Source organism: Meles meles, chromosome 1, assembly GCF_922984935.1.
Source record: "Meles meles chromosome 1, mMelMel3.1 paternal haplotype, whole genome shotgun sequence".
Lineage (NCBI taxonomy): Eukaryota > Metazoa > Chordata > Mammalia > Carnivora > Mustelidae > Meles > Meles meles.
This window is the reverse complement of record NC_060066.1, coordinates 53,592,590-53,613,104: the sequence shown is the minus strand read 5'-3', so window position 1 is coordinate 53,613,104 and position 20,515 is coordinate 53,592,590. Positions and strand designations below refer to the sequence as shown.

Here is a 20,515-nt window from a genome sequence, read left to right as displayed (position 1 = left end):
CGACAAAGCAGGAAAGAATGTCTAATGGAAAAAAGACAGTCTCTTCAACAAATGGTGTTGGGAAAATTGGACAGCCACATGCAGAAGAATGAAACTGGACCATTTCCTTACATCACACACAAAAATAGACTCAAAATGGATGAAAGACCTCAGTGTAAGACAGGAATCCATCAAAATGCTTGAGAAGAACACAGGCAGCAACCTCATCAACCTCAGCCACAGCAATTTCTTCCTAGAGACATCGCCAAAGGCAAGGGAAGCAAGGGCAAAGATGAACTTTTGGGACTCCATCAAGATCAAAAGCTTTTGCACAGCAAAGAAAACAGTCAACAAAACCAAAAGACAACTGACAAAATGGGAGAAGATATTTGCAAATGACATATCAGATAAAGGACTGGTATCCAAAATCTATAAAGAACTTATCAAATTCAACACCTAAAGAACAAAGAATCCAATAAAGAAATGGGCAGAAGATATGAACAGACATTTCTCCAAAGACGACATCCAAATGGCCAACAGATACATGAAAAAGTGCTCCATATCACTTGGCATCAGGGAAATACAAATCAAAACCACAGTGAGGTACCACCTCACACCAGTCAAAATGGCTAAAATTAACTGGTCAGGAAATGACAGGTGTTGGTGAGGATGCGGAGATAGGGGAACCCTCCTATACTGTTGGTGGGAATGCAGGCTGGTGCAGCCACTCTGGGAAACAGTATGGAGGTTCCTCAAAAAGTTGAAAATAGTGCCACCCTATGACCCGGCAATTGCACTACTGGGTATTTACTCTAAAGATACAAATATAGTGATCCAAAGGGGCACATGCACCCAAATGTTTAGAGCAGCAATGTCCACAAGAGCCAAACTATGGAAAGAACCTAGATGTCCATCAACAGATGAATGGATAAAGAAGATGTGGTATATATATATACAATGAAATACTATGTAGCCATCAAAAGAAATGAAATCTTGCCATTTGCAATGACATGGATGGAACTAGAGGGTATTATGCTGAGGGAAAGAAGTCAATCAGAGAAAGACAAATATCATATGATCTCACTGAAATGAGGAATTTGAGTGGAAGGGTGGGAGGTTTTGGGGGGTAGGAAAGGCAAAAATGAAACAAGATGGGGTCAGGAGGTAGACATACCACAAAAGACTCTTAATCACACAAAACAAACTGAGGGTTGCTGGGGGTGGGGAGGTAGGATAGGGTGGCTGGGCTATGGACACTAGGGAGGGTATGTGCTATGGTGAATCCTGTGAAATGTGTAAGCCTGATGGTTCACAGACCTGTACCCCTGGGGCAAATAATACAGTATACGTTAATTTAAAAAAGTGAGACAAACATAAAAATGCTGAACAACATGTAAGGATTGCTAATTCATAGTCCTGCTATAGGGAAGGGGCTGGGAAAAAAAGCAGAACCTCAACTCACAGCCACAAGGAAGCTATACTTCTTGGGGAGAGTCATAAGGTTGGTTATTCTACATACATGTGCAATCTAAAAACAAAACAGGATAAAAAAACAACCTAGCTCTTAGAGAACATATTGGTGGGTGCCATGGGTGTGAGGTTGAGGGGGTTGGTAAAATGGGTAAAGGGGATCCAAAGGTACAAATTTCCAGCTATAAAATAAGTCATGGGGATATATTACACAGTGACCACAGTTAGTAATTTTGTATTGCATATTTGAAAGTTGCTAAGAAAGTAGATTTTAAAGGTTCTCACCACAAGATGAAAAAATCTGTATGTGGTAATGTTAACTAGACTTTCGGTGGTGATCGTTTCACAATATATCCAAATATGAAATCACTATGCTGTATACTTGAAACTAAAATAATGTGTCAATTTATTGCAAAAAAGAGAGAGAGAGAGAGAGAGAGAAGAGACGTGGCACCTCTTTTAGACAAAGAATTGAAGAGAAAGAATTAGGCATGAAAAAATAAGGATCCTGCAGAAATGAAAGAGAAATAAGACAGGCCGTGCTCGCTTCGGCAGCACATATACTAAAATTGGAGAAATAAGACAGGCCAACCCTCACTGCCCACCACAATTTAATATATTATCAGAAAGAAATTGTACAAAAGGTCAGAACTGACCGCAAAAACAGGTACCAGAAACCCTGATCATAAAATAGAATAGAAAAAAGGAGACCATAATCACATAAAACTACTATAAAATATCAGATATTTGCTAATGAAAGTATTTGGGATTTTTTTTTTTTTTTTTGCCTGATACAGTCTCCCCCAAAAAGTCAACAATGAAGCTGTAAAAAACTGAAAATGAAATCAATCCAACCTGAATTAAATATCCTCAAATAAATATTGGTAAATATGGGGGCAGGGGAGGGTGTTAAATGAGAAATACAAAAACTACTGCAGAAACTGCAAGGGGAGGATATGGATAAAGAAATAAAACAAGAAATGAGTGAACCCAGAAAAGGTGGTGGAGGGGAGAGACAAAATTAAATCAGGAATGAAAACCCAATCATAAGGTACCTGAAGGACAACATATACCAATAAAAACCTAATCAAAGGCAATAAAGAAAAGCAATACAGGAAAGAAATAAAAAGGGCTAGAGAGAAAGTAGCTGAAAAAGAAGACCCAAGGGAAACTGAGCATTCCTACTAGTGCCCTGATGAAAATGAAAACAGAACAGAAAATGAAAATGAGAACTGAACTAGTATTTAAAACTATACCTCAAAAAAATTCTCCTGGATGAAAAAAGACCTGAATATACATGTTAAAGGAGGAAATTCTGCCAAAATGAGCAATTCCAAGATCTGTCCTTGTAAAGCTATTAGCCATGGAAGATTAAAAGAAAAAAAAAAAATTCTCAGAGTCTCCAAGTAAAACATGAATTTTTTTTTTTAAGATTTATTTGTTAGTCAGGGAGAAAGAGAAAGAGCACGTGTGAGCAAGCATACAGAAGCAGGGGGAGCAGCAGGCAGAGGAAGAAGCAGGCTCTCTGCTGAGGAAGGAGCCTGATGTGGGACTGAATCCCAGGACCCTGGGATCATGACCTAAGCCAAAGTCAGACGTTTAACCAACTGAGCCACCCAGGCATCCCAAAATATGAATTTAAGAGCCAAGAAAATTAGAATGGCACTGGATTTCTCAAAAGCAACATACAAAGCAAGGCAACAGTAAAATAGCATTTTCAAGACATTTAGTTCATACTGTTTCTTAAGGATATTATATCCAGCCAAGCTGTTCAAGTTTCAAAGCCAAAAAAAAAAAAAAAACAGTACGGAATGTGCTAGAACTCATGGAGTCTTATGCACATGTGCTCTTCTTAAGGAATCTATAGAGGATGAGCACATACAATCTAAGGGTGACTTGTAAAAGTATAAAATGTTTGCCGTCCTTTCCTAAAGTCAAGCAAAAAACTAAGACCAATGTATGAGACAGGTGAAGTAGACAAAAAAATAAACAACATAACAAGGTTCCTTTTTAGGCTATGTATCAAACACTATACCCTAATAATGGAGAATATACTTTTTTTAGTATGTACAGAACCATCCCCAAAATTAATCATATACTAGGCACAAATAAAATATTAGTAAGCTCAACAGCAGATTCATTACATTGTAATAAAACTACTAAAATTAAAAATGAAATTTTAAAAATATTCCTTATGTAAATTTAAGAACACAACTCTCAGGTAAAAGAGGAAATAGAAATTACAGATTTTTTGAAAAATAATTAATGAAAACCCTACATATTAGTATCTGTGGGATACATTTAAAACAGCAGTAAGATAAAAATTCATAGCTTAAACACTTATATTAATAAAAAAATTAAAGAATAAAAATAAATTCGGGGCGCCTGGGTGGCTCAGTGGGTTAAGCCTCTGCTTTCGGCTCAGGTCATGATCCCAGGGTCCTGGGATCGAGCCCCGCATCGGGCTCTCTGCTTGGCAGGGAGCCTGCTTCCTCCTCTCTCTCTCTCTCTGCCTGCCTCTCTCCCTACTTGTGATCTCTATCTGTCAAATAAATAAAAAAAATCTTAAAAAAAAAAAGAATAAAAATAAATTCAAGGCAGAGAGGAGAAAAACTGTATATCAGATTAATAAATCATAATCCTGGTTCTCTAGGGGGAAAAAAATGACAAAACACTAAGTAACTTAATTAAGATTTCCAAAAAGAAAAAAGCACAAATATAAAAAAGAACAAGTAATAAGGGAGAAGTAACTATTGATAGAAACCAGAAATAAATTATAAGAGTCTACCTTGTATTCTTCTATGCAAATAATTTGAAAACTGAGAGGAAGTGGGTAATTTCTTAGGCTGTGGAAATATTCAGATCAAAAGTGGCTGAAGAGATGTGACAACTATATTCATGCTTAACCGTACACTGACTTGCACTGGAGAAGAAAATGCTACAAAAGACACTGTTAGGTCAACTGCCAAAACTAAATATTGATGGTAGATTAGATAAAATGTAAATTTATAAAGTCAACAATTGTATTGTGGTCATGAAAAAAAATCCCTAATCTCAGGAAATAAATTGAAGTATTTGGAGTAAAGAGCCATAATATATGTAATTTACCCTAAAACAGTCCAGAGGAAAAAAGGTGTATATGCATTTGTTTATGCACGCATTCATGTATGTACACACACACACAGAGGAAATGATGAGATGATAAAGCAAATGGAGTAAAATGTTAACAACAGGTGAATCGGAGTAAAGGGTATCCTTTTTTTCCCCATTATTTCTGCAAATTTTGTTAAGTCTGAAATTGTTCTCAAATAAAAAGGTTTTTTAAATTATATTACAAAATTATAAATATGGGAGTGATCCCAAGCCTGTTAATGGAAAATTTATTCTGAAAATGTTAAATTCTCTGAAGCTTTAGGGAAGAAATGAAAAGAGCTTACCCATGAATAGGAATGCACAAAAGCTTTTCCAGATTAGAAAGAACAATTCTTACAGTCTCTGGTGTTCTGGAAGAGCCAAACTCTGTCACCAAAAGTGATCTGGTAATATCTAAAAGAAAATGTTTTAAATAATCACTAAAGTTTAGTAATAAGAACTCTGATTTAAAAATGTGATACTTGTAATTCAAAATAAAAGAGGACCATTTTCATCCCTCGTCCTAGTTGTACCATATCTCTTTCATTCTAAGCCTTTAAGTATTAAAATTCTGATAAATTTATTATCCTTAAGTGGTTGTTTTCATAATCAAGGAGTCTTCTTCTTTGATCATGCCCCCAAAATACAAAATATAACCAATTTGCTTGCATGCATGATACCTTTAGTGGGAACTAAGCAAATACCTTAAATATTTAAAAAGAATTTACAAAATAAATAATTTAAATATAGGTTTGAAATAAAACAAAAGTTTAAACTGAATGGTGGCTGACCTCCCTTTACTAAACTGAGGGATTACCCAATGCTTTCCACTCTGTCTTCGAAACAACATGATCAAAGCTCATAACACACTCAACACTCTTAACTAAGAGACTCCCTGTGTAGCTTACACTACACTTCATCTCCTTCCACCAGTGTACGCTTACCAGCTTGTTCTGAACATATTCACAATTACTGTTTCTTCTAATAATCTGATAATCTAATTAAGAACTATAAAATGCAAAAAAATTATAAAAAGGGAAAGGTTTAGTTTCTACAAAAGCTACACATTACTTTTTCTTTTTGCATTTGAAATGCTTCAATTTTAATTTTTTTTCAGTGTTCCAAGATTCATTGTTTATGCACCCCACCCAGTGTTCCATGCAATATAAGGCCTCCTTAATACTCACCACCAGGCTCACCCAACCCCGCATCCCTCTCCCCTCCAAAACCCTCAGTTTGTTTCTCAGAGTCCACAGTCTCTCATGGTTTGTCTCCCACTCCGATTTCCCCCAACTCACTTCTCCTCTCCATCTCCCATGTCCTCCGTGTTATTCCTCATGCCCCACAAGTAAATGGAACCATATGATAATTGACTCTCTCTGCTTGACTTATTTCACTCAGCACTTTGATAAGATGCATGTTTTTCACATGTTATCTTAAAAATTAGGATATGTCCCAATCTTTAGGGTCTTAGAGTTCAATAAAAAGAAAAGGAACTAAAAATCTGCTCTCAAGTGTCTGAGGAAAAAAATTATAAAAGTGTAGGGGAAATCTGAACTTAGACTGATTTGCAAGTATCTTTAAGTTCTTGCTGCACTCAAAAGAATCTGAAGTACAAACTGTGGGAAATGTTGGACATAGTTTATGGAAAAAAAGGGACTCAAAAGTTCAATGAGCTGTCACATAGAAGACAAAATGCCAATCATCAAGATCATAAAAAATGTACAGACCTCATTTTTAATGATTCCCAACATTAATAGACTTTTCCCCCCTAGATTTACAGTCTATCAACTGGTCCCGGTGACATCAGATCAGAGGAATTTGACAAAGAATTTGAGATGTAGTGGCTGAAACAATAAACCATGAACTTCACAGGGGCACGAAGCCATTCTTATCATCTTTCTATCCCCAGCATTTACCAAGCCAGTGAGTCTGAGTGGTGTTTGCTGGACTATACTTTCTTCCTTGCTTCCACTACCACGTTCAAAACTGTGGTGGAAATAAAAATGTAAAGGGAAAAAACACATAATTTATGAATCTGTTAAAAACCGGAAGAACTCCATTGGTTAACTCATAAATAATGAAAAACATGTATAGAGTATCAACCACACCAAAAATTAGAGGATAAACCTACCTTCCTGTTGTGAAACCTGTAATTTTTGACCATTACAAAAGGCTCCCTTTCCTTTCCTGCCAGTATACATCTTATCCTCCAGGCAACTGTATACCACTCCAAATTCCATCTGCAGAAGGAAAAAGTTTCCTTTATCAAACCTGAGTATTTTTCATCATTAAATCAATATTTTTTTAAGGCAGTAACAAAAAAATCTGTATACTGAGAATGTTTTCAAATAACTATTATGGGATACTTAAAATGCTAATTCCCAACTTAAACAGAGGAAAGAGGTCATCAGACTTGAATCCTTGACTCTTGTCCCATCCATTTCTCAAGTTAAGAGGACCCACCTTGACTTCTCACCCTCCTGCCTCAGATAGGTAAGTATTTCCTATCTAAGTATCTATCTAAGTATCACCTTTCTAAGGTGAATCTTCCTTCCATATTGATTCCAACTCTCTCGAATGTCTTTGAAATACGCCTCTACCAACTGATCCTCCTTCTCTCAGATTTCCATTCTGATACTTTCACACCAAATTTCTACCTCCCCCACAAAATTTTCAAGATGTTATCTTCTCCTTTTCCCTTCACTGCCTAAAGGGTAGTCTATACTTCACCTCTTTTATTCTCCTCTTAACAAAAATTACAATTTGGCTTCTGCCCTGATCATACACACTTCTAAAACTTCCCCGAAAGAGATTACCCATGAACTCCTACTAACCAAATGCCATCTCTAAATATTGGAGACTGCTGACCATCATCCATACTTTATTACTTAATCCAGTACTCCCATGTTTCTGGCAGTATACGTAGTCCTACCTCTTTCACTAATCTGTCTTTGTGTCACTTTTTCTGAGGACCTTGTTCTCTGTCCAACCCTTAAAAGTTGTGTAGGTCAGGATTTGTTCACTCTTCCATTTCTTCCATCCCCTTCTTGGCTGTCTATATTCTTAGAGGTTTGTTCTTTCCAGTTCATAAATTCAACTACCACCTTTAACTGTGGCCTGTACCACCTACAACCCCACTATCACAGGGAAGAACCTATGCTTCCATTAATCTTGCAGAAACCTCAACCAAAGAGGTCAAAGATCACTCATTACCTGATCACACATCATTCCTTCCCCAAATGTCTTCTTCAAATTTTATTGTGAAAGTACTTTTTGGTTTTGGCATTTCCTCAGCCACTTTCACTGCCCCATCTTAGTTCAGAATCACCCACCCTGCCCCTCTGGTGTGATCTCTGCATTGCTAGAATTATCTGTCACCCAGTACTTGAAGAACCTCTACTGGTTTTCTACAGCTTAAAAATAAATGTTCTGGCATAGACAAGCCACAGTGCCTCACAATAAAACCACAATTAACTCGCCTCATCATTTCTGTTCCTGCCACTTTCAGAGTTCACTCACAAAGAACATCTCGTTCCCTACACACATCATGCTCTTCTCCAAGCTGTTCTGATTAAAATACTTTCCTCCGTTTCTTCTTTATCTGAAAAATTCCTCCTTTTCTAAAAGTCAACTCACATGACCAAACTCTAAAGATCCCTTCTGGTAGGAAGATTTTTTCCAAACCACTCTTGGGCATAACTGGATACATCCTCTTCATGTTCTCACAGCATTTGTTTCATAGTTCCACTATGTATTTATCTGTTTGCATATCTAACTTCTGCATGAACTGTGAGTTAGTTCAATAGCAGGGACAGCACATAGCCCGAGGCTGATTATAGGGTAAAGGCTCCTTTAGCTTCTTTCAGAAGTTCTCATAATTAGTGCAACCCTGTGCCTAAGATGTGTTTTTATTTTCACAGATTTTTAAACTCTCCTGTATACATACTGATTAAATACATCACAAGCTCCTGGAAGTCAGGTATGTCAGATACTAGTAAACATCATTCATTGTTGGATCAATCAAATAGCCAAACAGCAAGGAAATGCAATAGCTACAGCTTGTATTCTACTAGGTTTCGGATAAAGCAAGTATTTGGATTCCTGAACATACTCAGCATTTCCCAACCACCTTCTAGCCCCTACCACTTTCTGGTCGTTCAAAGTCTTCCTTCACAGACACGTTAAGGCATTCCTAGCTCAAATCCCACCGCTTCCATCTAGCATTTCAGATCACACATCAGCTCCTATCACATCTGACTCTATCACATATATAATGGTGATTAAATACTGAATTGTATTTCAGTTGTCTGTATTTTTTCTTTTAATTATTGCTTCTCAGACATTAAATTTTCTTTTTTTTTAAAGTTTTTTTTTTAATGTTATTTATTTGACAGAGAGAGAAAACAAGTAGGCAGAGAGGCAAGCAGAGAGAGAGAGAGGGAAGGAAGCAGGCTCCCCCGCCGAGCAGAGAGCCCGATGTGGGACTTGATCCCAGGAACCTGAGATCATGACCTGCGCTGAAGGCAGAGGCTTAACCCACTGAGCCACCCAGGTGCCCCAGACATTAAATTTTCTTTACTGGAAAAAGTATCATGCCAATTGTAACAGTTATGCAGCTTACTTTGAAACAATGCAGCTATATAAATTGAATATAGAAACAAACCTAAATTTATGTACTCTTTCTTAGAAAATGAGAGCAAGGCATTTTACTATAAATTTAAACAGCATACCTTTTTATTTACAGTGAAGCCAATTGAAACAGCTACAAAAGGAAATCTTAAAAAAAAACACACACACATATATACAAGTTAACCAAGATAAAAATTACTTTCTTTTTTTTTTTTTTAAATATTTTATTTATTTGACAGAGAGAAATCACAACTAGGCAGAGAGGCAGGCAGAGAGAGAGGAGGAAGCAGGCTCCCCGCGGAGCAGAGAGCCCGATGTGGGGCTCGATCCCAGGATCCTGGGATCATGACCTGAGCCGAAGGCAGAGGCTTTAACCCACTGAGCCACCCAGGCGTCCCTAAAAATTACTTTCAATAAAGATGTTTTTTAATAATGTAAATGACTACAGAATTTTTCATATAGTTTCAACCATCCTCCCATAGAACAGTGTGTATAGTATGCAGAGACTATGGGGACAGGTGGTACATGTATATACATACATACATTCAAGATGCTTCTAGTTTCTACAGACATGAAACATCTTTGAAAGAATTCACAAGAAAGAGATAACAGTGGCCACCTCCAGAGACTGGTCCTGAGAAACTGGGGCCAGAAGTGGAGGGACACTTTGCACTGCATAACATTTTATATCTTTGGAAAGTCAAATGCCACAAATATAGTAACCGTAAACTACTTTTTTCAAAAAATACAAAATTAAAAAAATTTTTAATTGTTCATGGTTAAGAAATCTGTTTCCTTTGGTTATTTCTTCCATAGTCAGGACCTATAAACACAAATATCAAATTGTACAGAACAAATTGTTACTTGTCTTTAATACCAAATTTGGAATTTCACATGTGAAAAGTAAACTGTTAGCCACAACTATTGCTATGGCTGCATGACAGTTTGAACACATACGTTGTAATTTTTGACTCAAGAGTCAAGATGAACAAAATAAGACAAAATGTGTTCAACTACTGAAAATAAAAAGTTTAATATTTAATAATTTTCATTTTAACAAAAATGGGACCATAGTATACACTCTGTATTAGAATCTTGTTATGTCATGAGCATCTTTCCACATTAACACTCCACATACAGATTGTAGATCTTAGCTTTACAGACTTTAACAATTCTGTACTAGTAAAGATATGTATAGCTACACAGCAACTTCAAATATAACATTTATGTGTAATCCCAACAAACTAGGCTACCCATTTTAACTGTCACTGGCAAATCCCTCGGGCTTTCTTTTAGTGCTAATATACTGAGTTACATACTCACTTTGTCCCAGGCACTACACAAGGTCTTATATAAAAGTATTACTCACTGAATCCCATGAACAAACAGTTCTATAAGGAAGGTAGCATTAAAATGTCCATTTCACACATTAAACAACAACAGAGGCTTAGAAAGATTAATAACTTGCCTAAGGTCACAAAGCCTATAAAAAAGCATCTGAAATCAAGCCCAAGTCTGTTGATCCTAAAGCCCACACTCTTTTTAATAGTTTCTTCTCCTGGACTGAACCCACTCTATATAGACAACACTCTCTATGACCCCCAAAATTGACTCCATTAGTTCCTTAATCTCAAAGCAGCAATATTGCTTGCTTACATTTCTATATGGCTCCACAAGTGAGAAAAAGAATGGTGAACAGGGCCCCTCACTGCCTAAGTCCACAGCATGAATATTTCATCATCTCTTTCATATCTGATGAAAATTCTGCATGATCCATTTCACTCTACAAATTATATAATTCTCTAAAGTATCTGGGTCCATTTAGTTAATATACAAACAGTAATTACAATATTAACATTTTTTAAAAACATACCTATGTACAAAATTTGTTGTTCCGTCAATAGGGTCAATGATCCATGTAGGGCCGTCAGTTAAGACACTTTTTTCCCCAGCTGCCACAGACTCCTCACCAATGAAACTACAAGCAAGAATGACAAATTCCAAATCTTCACACTGCATTCAGCAATTTTCAAACCTAAATATGTCCTTAGATTCAGAGTCTACTTTAATACATAACAAAAGTCCATACACCACTTTTCTATTGTTGTTCCTTCTTCCTTCAGACTGATAAAGTGAGAAAACTTTATTTCCCCCAGAGCAAAGTCATGTGAAAAATAAAACTCAGATTCTCAAATGTAATACCAGGGTTAAGTAAAGGCACTCACATGTGAGTATGCACTCACATTTGTTGCAGATGAGAACTTACTAAGGAAATGTGGTGGTTTTAAAAACAATAACTCTACAAATTCTCTCATGTTCTTCTCTTTAAGAGGTAGAACTTGACACCCCTTGCCTTGAGTGTGAATTTGAACTGAGTGACACTTTTCCAACCAACAGTCAAAGCAGAAGTTACAATATGCAACTCTGAAGACTTGTTCACAAAAATGGTACTGTGGTTTCCATCTTTACTCTATTTCTCCCTCTGTCCCTTTCCCCTTCTTGCCCCAGGGGAAGTTGTCACAACATCAAGCGCTGTTCCATGGAGAAGCCCAAATGGCGAGGAAATGAGGGGAGCTACTAGCAGAAAACCCTTGAGGGACTGAAGTCACCAACAATCACATACATGAATCCTTCAGCCCTAGTTGAGGCTTGAAATGCTACAGCTCTGACCAGCAGTTTGACTATAACTTTATGAGACCCTGACCAGAACCATGCAGCCAAGCTACTCCCATATTCCTGACCCTAGAAAACTCTGAGATAATGTGTTTGTTGTCTAAAACTGCAAAGTTTTTAGGATTCAGAGTATATTAGCTATACAGCAACAGACAATATAGAAAACATTAACTAAATCAGTGAGAAAGCAAATTACCCATCAAAATTACTGTGTCTACATGCCTTCCCAGAACATGCTATGCAATAAATCTCAGGTGAATCTTGTAAATGATGTCTGAGTTCACTGGTTTTCTTTGTATTTCTTTTATTCATTATTTTATTTCCTTTACTCAATACTGAACTGTCCTAACTGTCCTATAATCCTTATGATTCTCTTTTATCCCCTTTTCACTTAGCTGTAAACCTTTTTACTAAGAGGGAGTATATTTAGCCACAGCTTTAAACATTTTTTTCTTCTCAATGGCTAAAATACCAAACAGATAATGGCATGACCAAGAAATTAAGAATGAGGGGTGCCTGGGTGGCTCAGTTGGTTAAGCATCTAACTCTTGATTTCAGCTCTGGTTATGATCTCAGGTTTGTGAGCTCGAGCCCTGCATCAGGCTCTGTGCTCAGTGGAGTCTGCTTGAGATTCTCCTTCCCTCTCCCTCTGCCCACCCCCGCCACATGCTCTCATACTCTCTATAAAATAAATAAATCTTTTAAAAAAAAGTAGAGAATGACAATGTTAAAACTTTAAAATGATGACGTTTCTGCTATAGGTTTCTGTAAGGGAGCCCTGATCTTAGTTTCTCTCAAACTCGTTGAGGTTACCATCCCTCTATCACATAAAAGGGTTTGCAATATAGAGAATAAAATTTCTAAATCATACCTATAGCAGGTGTTTGTCATATTAGCTTTTCAGCATCCAAACACTCCTCTTACTATGAAGGAATCAAAATACCTCCTGTTTATTCCTTCCTGGCACTTGATCTTGGGCAAACAATCTGAGTTCAGCAAGACCTTCCTGCTTAGGATTTGCAAACTTGAGATAATGAAGTAAAGATATACAAAACCAGCAGTCATGAGACTACCACCAGTGGCATCTGAAGCAATGGCTCCTGGGGCACCTGTAGCTCTGCCTTTCTTCCTGATTTCTGCCTATGCCCTAGGGTTCCTGAGCTGCCCAACACTCCAAATAAATTCCTTTTCAGCTTAAGTTAAAGTCAACTTCTGTGTCTAGAATCAAAATTTGTCTAGTACATTGACTCTAACCTAAGTTTCAACTTATCAAGTGAAACTAAAATAAAAAATACCTGTGAGATGGATACTTTTCTTTTATGGAAGAGATAAGCATTTTTTCAATTTTTTGGTCAGTAGCGGTTACCAAATCAGCTGGAGAACTTTTAATCATGACATTCATTTCACCTTTTATGGCTTCACGAACCACCTAAAAAGATTTTTTGATAAGCAAATAGAAAAGCATAAATCATTTTAAATCAAACTAAAAGATAAAATATAGAAATGGTTTAAAACATTCACTCTGTCTGAAATGATGTTCTTAAAAATGTCTTACCAAAATGTATATAAAATAAACTTTTAATGGTTATGACCTGGATACAAAATCATACAATCTCACATCCTATTTTAGATTCACAATTGTCATTAGAAAGATTTAACGACAAAATCAGAGTATTGACTCCATTGAAAATGTTTAGTAAAATGAAAACAAATGCAAATTAGTCAAAATACATGTTTTATTTCACAGGACAACCACATGCTGTACACATCCATCACATTACGGCTAACAAGATTTCTGTTCATACCTCTCCAGCTTGTCTTGCTAGGGTTATTGCATAATCCATGCATTCCTGCCAAGGATCAGCCATCTTCTGAACAGATTTAACACAAGTCAAGACAAAGCAATTAAAAAACTTTAAGTCTTAATTATAGAAGTTAGTTCACAAAAACATCTCAATTAGCACAATACTTTCATTCAGGTAATCAATCACACGTGTACAAAATCACAAATGTAATAATTGCCTTAGAGTTCAATGTTTTTCAAGATTCACTCATAGGTCCATTAAAAAATACTCTTACCTAAACCACTTCTATTGTAGAAACATTTACATAACAAAAAAACTCTATAAAAGTGTTTCCCGAAGTGCTCATAACATCATGTTAAAAAACAAACAAACAACACACACTGGTTTGGGGGATGAACAAGAAATGACTCATAAGTACTTTAAAACATAGGTGCATGTTTGGGTAGAGAATGAAGTGAAAATAAAAGAACACTGGGAATGCCGAAATTAAAGAAGCTTTGAAAGAAAGGCACAGAAGGTATATACTTAATTCTTGTATTTAAGTCGGCTATCTTTCTATTATAACATGAGGAAAAGAAAATTCCAGGACTAAAATATAATAAATTTATTTCCCAGAAAAAAGTAACATTTTTCTCCTCCGAACTGTCCAGCTTTCCACTGACTTCTGAAGAGAATATCAAAATAACTCACCACTGGCTTGACTACACTTTAAAATTGGAACCTAGGACAATGAAGCTCTTCAGGAGATCAGAAGAATGTGGCATCACTTATAAAGCAACCCCAGGGATGCCTGGGTGGCTCAGTTGGTTAAGCATCTGCACTCAGCTCACATCATGATCCCAGGGTCCTGTGATCCAGTCCGGCATCAGCCTCCTTGCTCAGGAAGAGAGCCTGCTTCTCCCTCTGCCTGCCATTCTCCATGCTTGTACTCTCTCCCTTGCCCTCTCTAACAAATAAAATCTTTAAAAATAAATAAAATATAACGCAACTCCAATTTTGTCACCTTTATAATTGAGAATAACCGACAGTTTCACCTTAAAGACTACTCAGAATTCCCTACCCTGTTGCTCACAGTGTAGGAAAGAGGAGAGGAAAGGAGGAGAGTGCAAAGGGCAGAAACAGTAAGCTGTTTGTTCCTGCTAGTAGGTTATTTTTTTCCTAATTTTTTTTTAAATGTAAAAGGGAAGCCACTTTTCAAGTTACAGAAGTCACTGCTTAGAGTAGCTCAAGAATTGTTTCCAAACTTTTTTTCTCCCCTCCGTTCTTACTCCATTCTTCTCTTCTAGGCTTAACAAAACTAGATTAACCGAACAGTGCATTTGCTTTCTTGCCAGAAACTTTGCTCAAGCCTCTCCTATCTCTGCCTTCTAACAGCAACAGCACTGATATAACTCCTACCAATTCTTCAATGCCCATTTCAAAAGCTACCCCTTCTTCTAGGGATTCTCCAACTGGAATTCATTATTTGTTTAATCATTTGATAGTTATTTGCTGAATACCTGTGATACCCCGTGTACTGCATCATAATGAGGAAAACAGGCCCAATTCACTTACTCACTAGTGGGGAGTCGGATATTAATAATAAAAAAATCAGACTACATGCAAATCGCAAATGTAATAAAGCGTAAGTAGGAGAAATACTGTGAGAGAACCATGTTAACAGCAGAGCTTTAACTGGGCCTTAGGTATCAGATAAGGTTGCCCTGACAACATGATTAAACCAAGCTCTGAAGGACAAGTGAATAGGCGTTAACTAACTCAAGTGCAGGTAAGTGAAGAGTAACTAAAACGCCTAAGTTTGACAGTTCAGAGATCAAGGGAAGGGGGTAGGGATGAGACTGGGGAGATAGTAGGCATCATCCCAGGGAGTGCCTTAAAGGTAACATTTTGATTTGAGAGCCATGAAGAATCATTTCACCATGGCTATTTAAGAGAACAGATTGGAGGGTGGAGGGAAGAGTGGAGAGTGGGTACTGGGTAGACACTGGATTGGAGATTTAGATTTAGGATGCAGTAGTCCAGAGGAGACCTGAAGGTTGGCTTAAACCTGGGAGAGTGGAGGGAGAGATGTTTATAGAGAAGTTTAGAGAATGGCGAGATACTTGCTTTAGGAGGTAAAGTTGGGGGCACTTAGTAATAATTTGGATATGGGTATGAAGGAGAAGAAGAGTTCAGTGATGCCCAGATTTCCCACTTCTAGCAACTGAATGGATAATAGTGACATTCAGTGAAACCAGGAGTAACAGAAAAGAGTCAATTTGAAGATCTGTGTAGGAGGTGGAGAGATCAAAAGTTTAACTGGTAGAGGATGAGGGGCTTTGTGAAGCCAAAAGGATGCCAATTTGGCAGCTGCACTATGGATCCTGAGCTCACAGAAGAGATAATGACCTTCAGATATAAATACTATGTAAGCCATCTGAGTAGGCAACACTGAGTCCTGAGCTTGAACGACAGTCCCAAGAAAGGAACCCACAGTGAGAATCTGGGAGGACGCCTTGGCCTGGAAGAGCCCATAAACTCTGTGCATCACACTTAGGACACTCAGGAATGTCCTCCTTACCTTTTGATCATTTGTGTAGGTGCCTAATATTCACAACCACTTGGAGCCTATCTCTTGATGGAAATGAGCATATTCTATTCACCTTCACTTTCTTAAAGACAAACGCCCGAAACATTCCCAACTGTTTCTGTCCACAGCCTTCCTGACAGTGGGAACCATGCGACCTTCCTATCACCTGTCCCCAGCGGCGCGACTGCAGACAGCAGGAAGTGAGGGGCTCGCACTGGGACTGCAAGACCCTGGGAACATGCCAGGTCTCTGAGCTTCCTTGAAATCAGTAAAATGAAAAAGAGAAAATTATTCTACGTCAGCTGCCACAAGGGTTCAGAGAGAACCCGTGGGCGAAACCGCTACACGACGTGGGGCCTGTTCCCCGTTGTCACCCTGAGGAAGGGGCTAAGGTAACACTGCAGGGATAAAGCCCCCACCCCCCAGCCGCCTGCGGCCTGGGTCCCTGCGCGCCCACCCACTTCGGCTGGGGGAGGGGAGTGCTGCCTGCAGCACCCACGCCACAGCTCGGACCCACACAGCCCGACGGCTGATACGAAGTCTCAGGAATGCAGCACTTACCTCAACTTGGGGGCCGTCAGACCCACTAAGCTGCCCGCGGGATCTGCCGCGGAGCTCTTCCTGAGAGAGCGAGAAGTCTCCCCGACAGGAAGTCCCACCCCTGCGGCCCCGCCCATGTGGGCGTGACTCCTTCGGGCCGCAGCTCTGAGCGTGCTAGTGTGAGGCTCCTGCCCCACCTTTCCCCGAAGGCCCTGACAAGGGATTATAGATTTAGCCTCATTACTTCTGGTTCCAACTTCCTTTCTGCAGCCTGCGCTTTCTTCAGAAATTTAGAAAAACTTAAGAAACTAGCTTTTTGGTTCTTCATTGTCAGTTACCTTAAAATAATCTTGCCAGGCGCTTGGGTAGCTCAATCATTTACACATCTGACTTCAGCTTAGGATCCCAGGATGCTGGGATAGATCTTTAAAAAATTATCTTGCCAACCGCACACCGACGACGTGCATTGATCTAACTAGATAATATTTTCCAGGCTTTTGAAGAAATGTCACCAGAGTCCTTTTAACGCCTCCTTTAAACGAACATGGTCCCACTGCTTTAGCAAAGCTGCTACAACTAAAATCAATGTAAGAAATGTTGAGTCAAAAGATCAAATCTTACTCCTTATTCAAATTAAAATCACTTCACACTTCCTACCTCAAATGAACAGGAAGTCCAATCTTTTTCTGGGGGCCTCAGCTGCTACCTCACAATTGTTCTCAAGTAACTCAAGAGTGTTTTCAGTCCAAGGAGACCATTCGACTTCCGAATGCCTGAAAGTGAAAATCCTGTAGTGCACAGCGGAGATCGGCACAGATCTGCACAGATCCAGTTTTGGCAATGTTGCAAATTGGTCCCACACAGTCCAGACAATTTTTATTCAGTGCTATGAGTTTAGAGGGCTGCAGAGGTCTCCATACCTGTTATATTATTCTTGGCTTCCCAAAGGTACAATTTTTAAAGCTATGTCATATTTACAGCCATTGTTCCCACTACCGAAGGTCATCTATTGTTCCAAGGTGGTTGGGAGTTAGGGAGGGGTCAGGTTCCAGCATGAGCCACATCCTATGCCAGGACAAAATCTGCTTCCTGATGGGGCATTCAAGTCACCATTCCAGACCTCCCTAAAGGCAAGTTCCCTCTTCTGCCTCTTTGAGATATCCTTTCCTCCTGGTTGACTTCCATCCATGAGAAAGGTTCTGATTGGGCTAAGCTTCAAAGTAGAAAAGAGGTGAGATCTAATGGCCTTGATACTTTCCCAGACACCTGACTATAACAAGAGAGGGTGATTTGGGGGAAGGTCCTTTATCAAGCCACAGAGTTGTAAGGTCACACATCTGCAGGAGAGTAAGTGTCCATCTGCCCTGTATTTGAATAGAGGTGATTCCTTTCCCAGCAATCTTGGGTATCCTGTTAACTCTTAAGTGTTAACGTAAGTGTCTGGAGCTGATTTCCTTTAGATGGCAACTCTTTTCACTGGAGGAAAAAAAAATCAGATGCCACATACCAAGACTTTACTATTTAGTGGACTTTGATTTTAAGATGATAAAAATTTACACAATGTGCAGGTCCTTAGGGACAGAGTCTCCAGAATACCTAATAAGGTTTCATGTTTTGACATAACAAATTAGAATTGCAGATAGACTTTTCACTCTTGGAACAAGGTATCCTAGAATCACCCCCTCTTGAGGGTTGGAAAGAAACTATTAAAAAGCGTCTTACCAAAAAAAAAGAAAAGAAAGAAAGAAAGGAAGAAAAAAGCGTCTTACCCCTCTACCTCTGGATCTTTGTCTAACCAGTCCTGGCTATATAAAATGATTGGGGCGAACTCAAGCAATCAGACATGCTTTATGCCTCATTCTTAAAAAAAGAATAACTTGAGGGGCGCCTGGGTGGCTCAGTGTGTTAAAGCCTCTGCCTTCAGCTCAGGTCATGATCCCAGGGTCCTGGGATCAAGCCCCGCATCGTGCTCTCTGCTCAGCAGGGAGCCTGCTTCCTCCTCTCTCTGCCTGCCTCTCTGCCTACTTGAGATGTGTGTCAAATAAATAAATAAAATCTTAAAAAAAAAAAAAAAAGAATAACTTGAGTAACTTCATCCCCAACCAAATTAAATGAATTTTACCATGTAAAAACCTGTCTTCCGTGAAAGATCTATGAGATATTATATCCCTACCTCCATCATGCACATTTAGTTGCTCTTAAGGTTACAGATCATTCAAATACCTATAAAGTAACAACAGAGTTTACTATGTGTTAAGCATTGCTCTGAGGACCTTACTAATATTAGCTCATTTAACTTTCACAACAATATCATCATACTATCATTAACCCCACTTTCCATATAAATTTAGGCCTAGAGAGACTGACTTGACCAATGTCACCCAGCTGGTGACAGCTGGAAGTACAGACACAGGAATTGTCTGGTTCTAGAGTGTATGATCTTGACCTTTATAGATATTGCTGATTAATTCAATGTTTAGTGAGAATCAACTCTATTTAAGGCACTGAGGTAAACACTGTAGGGAATTCAAGAATAATATTTGGTCCCTCCTCTCAAGAAGCTCTTTTTGTTGTTACCATCCCTAGAAAAAACAGGAACCGTGATTGGTTATTCCTTGTCAACCTGAACCTTCCTCACTTTGTCCCATCACACTGCCTATGGTATTAGGTCCTAGAGTTTCATGCCAGAACCACAGACTTAAGGAATTGAGCAAGATCTTTTTTTTTTTTTTTAAAGATTTTATTTATTTAATGACAGACAGAGAGAGATCACAAGTAGGCAGAGAGGCAGGCAGAGAGAGGAGGAAGCAGGCTCCCCGCGAAGCAGAGAGCCCGATGCGGGGCTCGATCCCAGGACCCCGGGATCATGACCTGAGCCGAAGGCAGAGGCTTTAACCCACTGAGCCACCCAGGCGCCCCTGAGCAAGATCTTAAACATCAGTTGAATACCCTCATTTTACAGATTTGAAAAATGAAATGCAGAGAAAGGTCTTATTCAAGGTCACAAGGTTAATGATAAAATGTAACCAGAAAGGCAATTTGTCTCCCAATCAATAAAGTATGTTCAGGGGCACGTGGGTGGTTCAGTAAGTTAAGTATCTGCCTTTGGCTCAGGTCATGATCCCAGGTCCTGGGACTGAGCCCCGAATTGGTCTCCCTGCTCAGTGGGGAGCCTGCTTCTCCCTCTCCTCCCTGCTTGTGCTCTCTCTTGCTATCTCTTTTGCTATCTCTATCTGTGACTCTCCCTCTCTCAAATAAATAAAATCTCAAAAAATAAAGGGTGTTCATGAAAATGTATGTAAGTTAAGTTTGTGTAAGCTTAACTATAAACGCCTAAGTGGAGATTTCTGTTTAAAGGAGTCAGTAAAACATTCCATGTAGGTGATTATTTTATAAAGCGAATAATAACCATCTACCACCATGCCAAACCAGGTCTTTTATAAATCTTGATATCCATATACTGGGTTTGGTGAAATTAGAAAAAAAGAACTCTTTTTGTTGTATTAGCTGGCAAATTAAAAAAAAAATTCCCTAATACTATGGGAATGTGACAGTAAATAATGGGAATATGACAGTAAATATCACTGATAGGAAATGTTCAAAGTTTTAGGCTCCATACAGACTTATCAAATTCACACTTCAAACCAGTAGATATTTCAAGGTCAAAAGTTAAATAGCTAACAGCAGCAGCCAACACTGAGCATGTACTATGTGC

At 38.6% G+C, this 20,515-nt stretch overlaps 1 protein-coding gene across 3 annotated transcripts in view; it reads right to left on the bottom strand.

Annotated features, from left to right (window-relative positions):
• Positions 1 to 16,916, bottom strand: part of IMPA1 (inositol monophosphatase 1) — a 37,138-nt gene extending 20,222 nt beyond the window's left edge. Inside the window, exons 1-8 of one of the 3 annotated variants that reach the window (XM_046024663.1) lie at positions 16,822 to 16,891; positions 16,252 to 16,518; positions 13,692 to 13,757; positions 13,182 to 13,315; positions 11,087 to 11,191; positions 9,315 to 9,360; positions 6,716 to 6,824; positions 4,887 to 4,995 (exon numbers count right to left, since the gene is read on the bottom strand). In XM_046024663.1, the coding sequence (XP_045880619.1) occupies positions 4,887 to 4,995; positions 6,716 to 6,824; positions 9,315 to 9,360; positions 11,087 to 11,191; positions 13,182 to 13,315; positions 13,692 to 13,754 (566 nt within the window). In that variant the 5' untranslated portion in view covers positions 13,755 to 13,757; positions 16,252 to 16,518; positions 16,822 to 16,891. Of the gene's footprint in view, positions 1 to 4,886; positions 4,996 to 6,715; positions 6,825 to 9,314; positions 9,361 to 11,086; positions 11,192 to 13,181; positions 13,316 to 13,691; positions 13,758 to 16,251; positions 16,519 to 16,821 lie in introns of all 3 variants that reach the window. The other 2 variants (XM_046024645.1, XM_046024654.1) reach the window with 2 other exon arrangements.
• Positions 16,917 to 20,515: the final 3,599 nt, after the last annotated feature.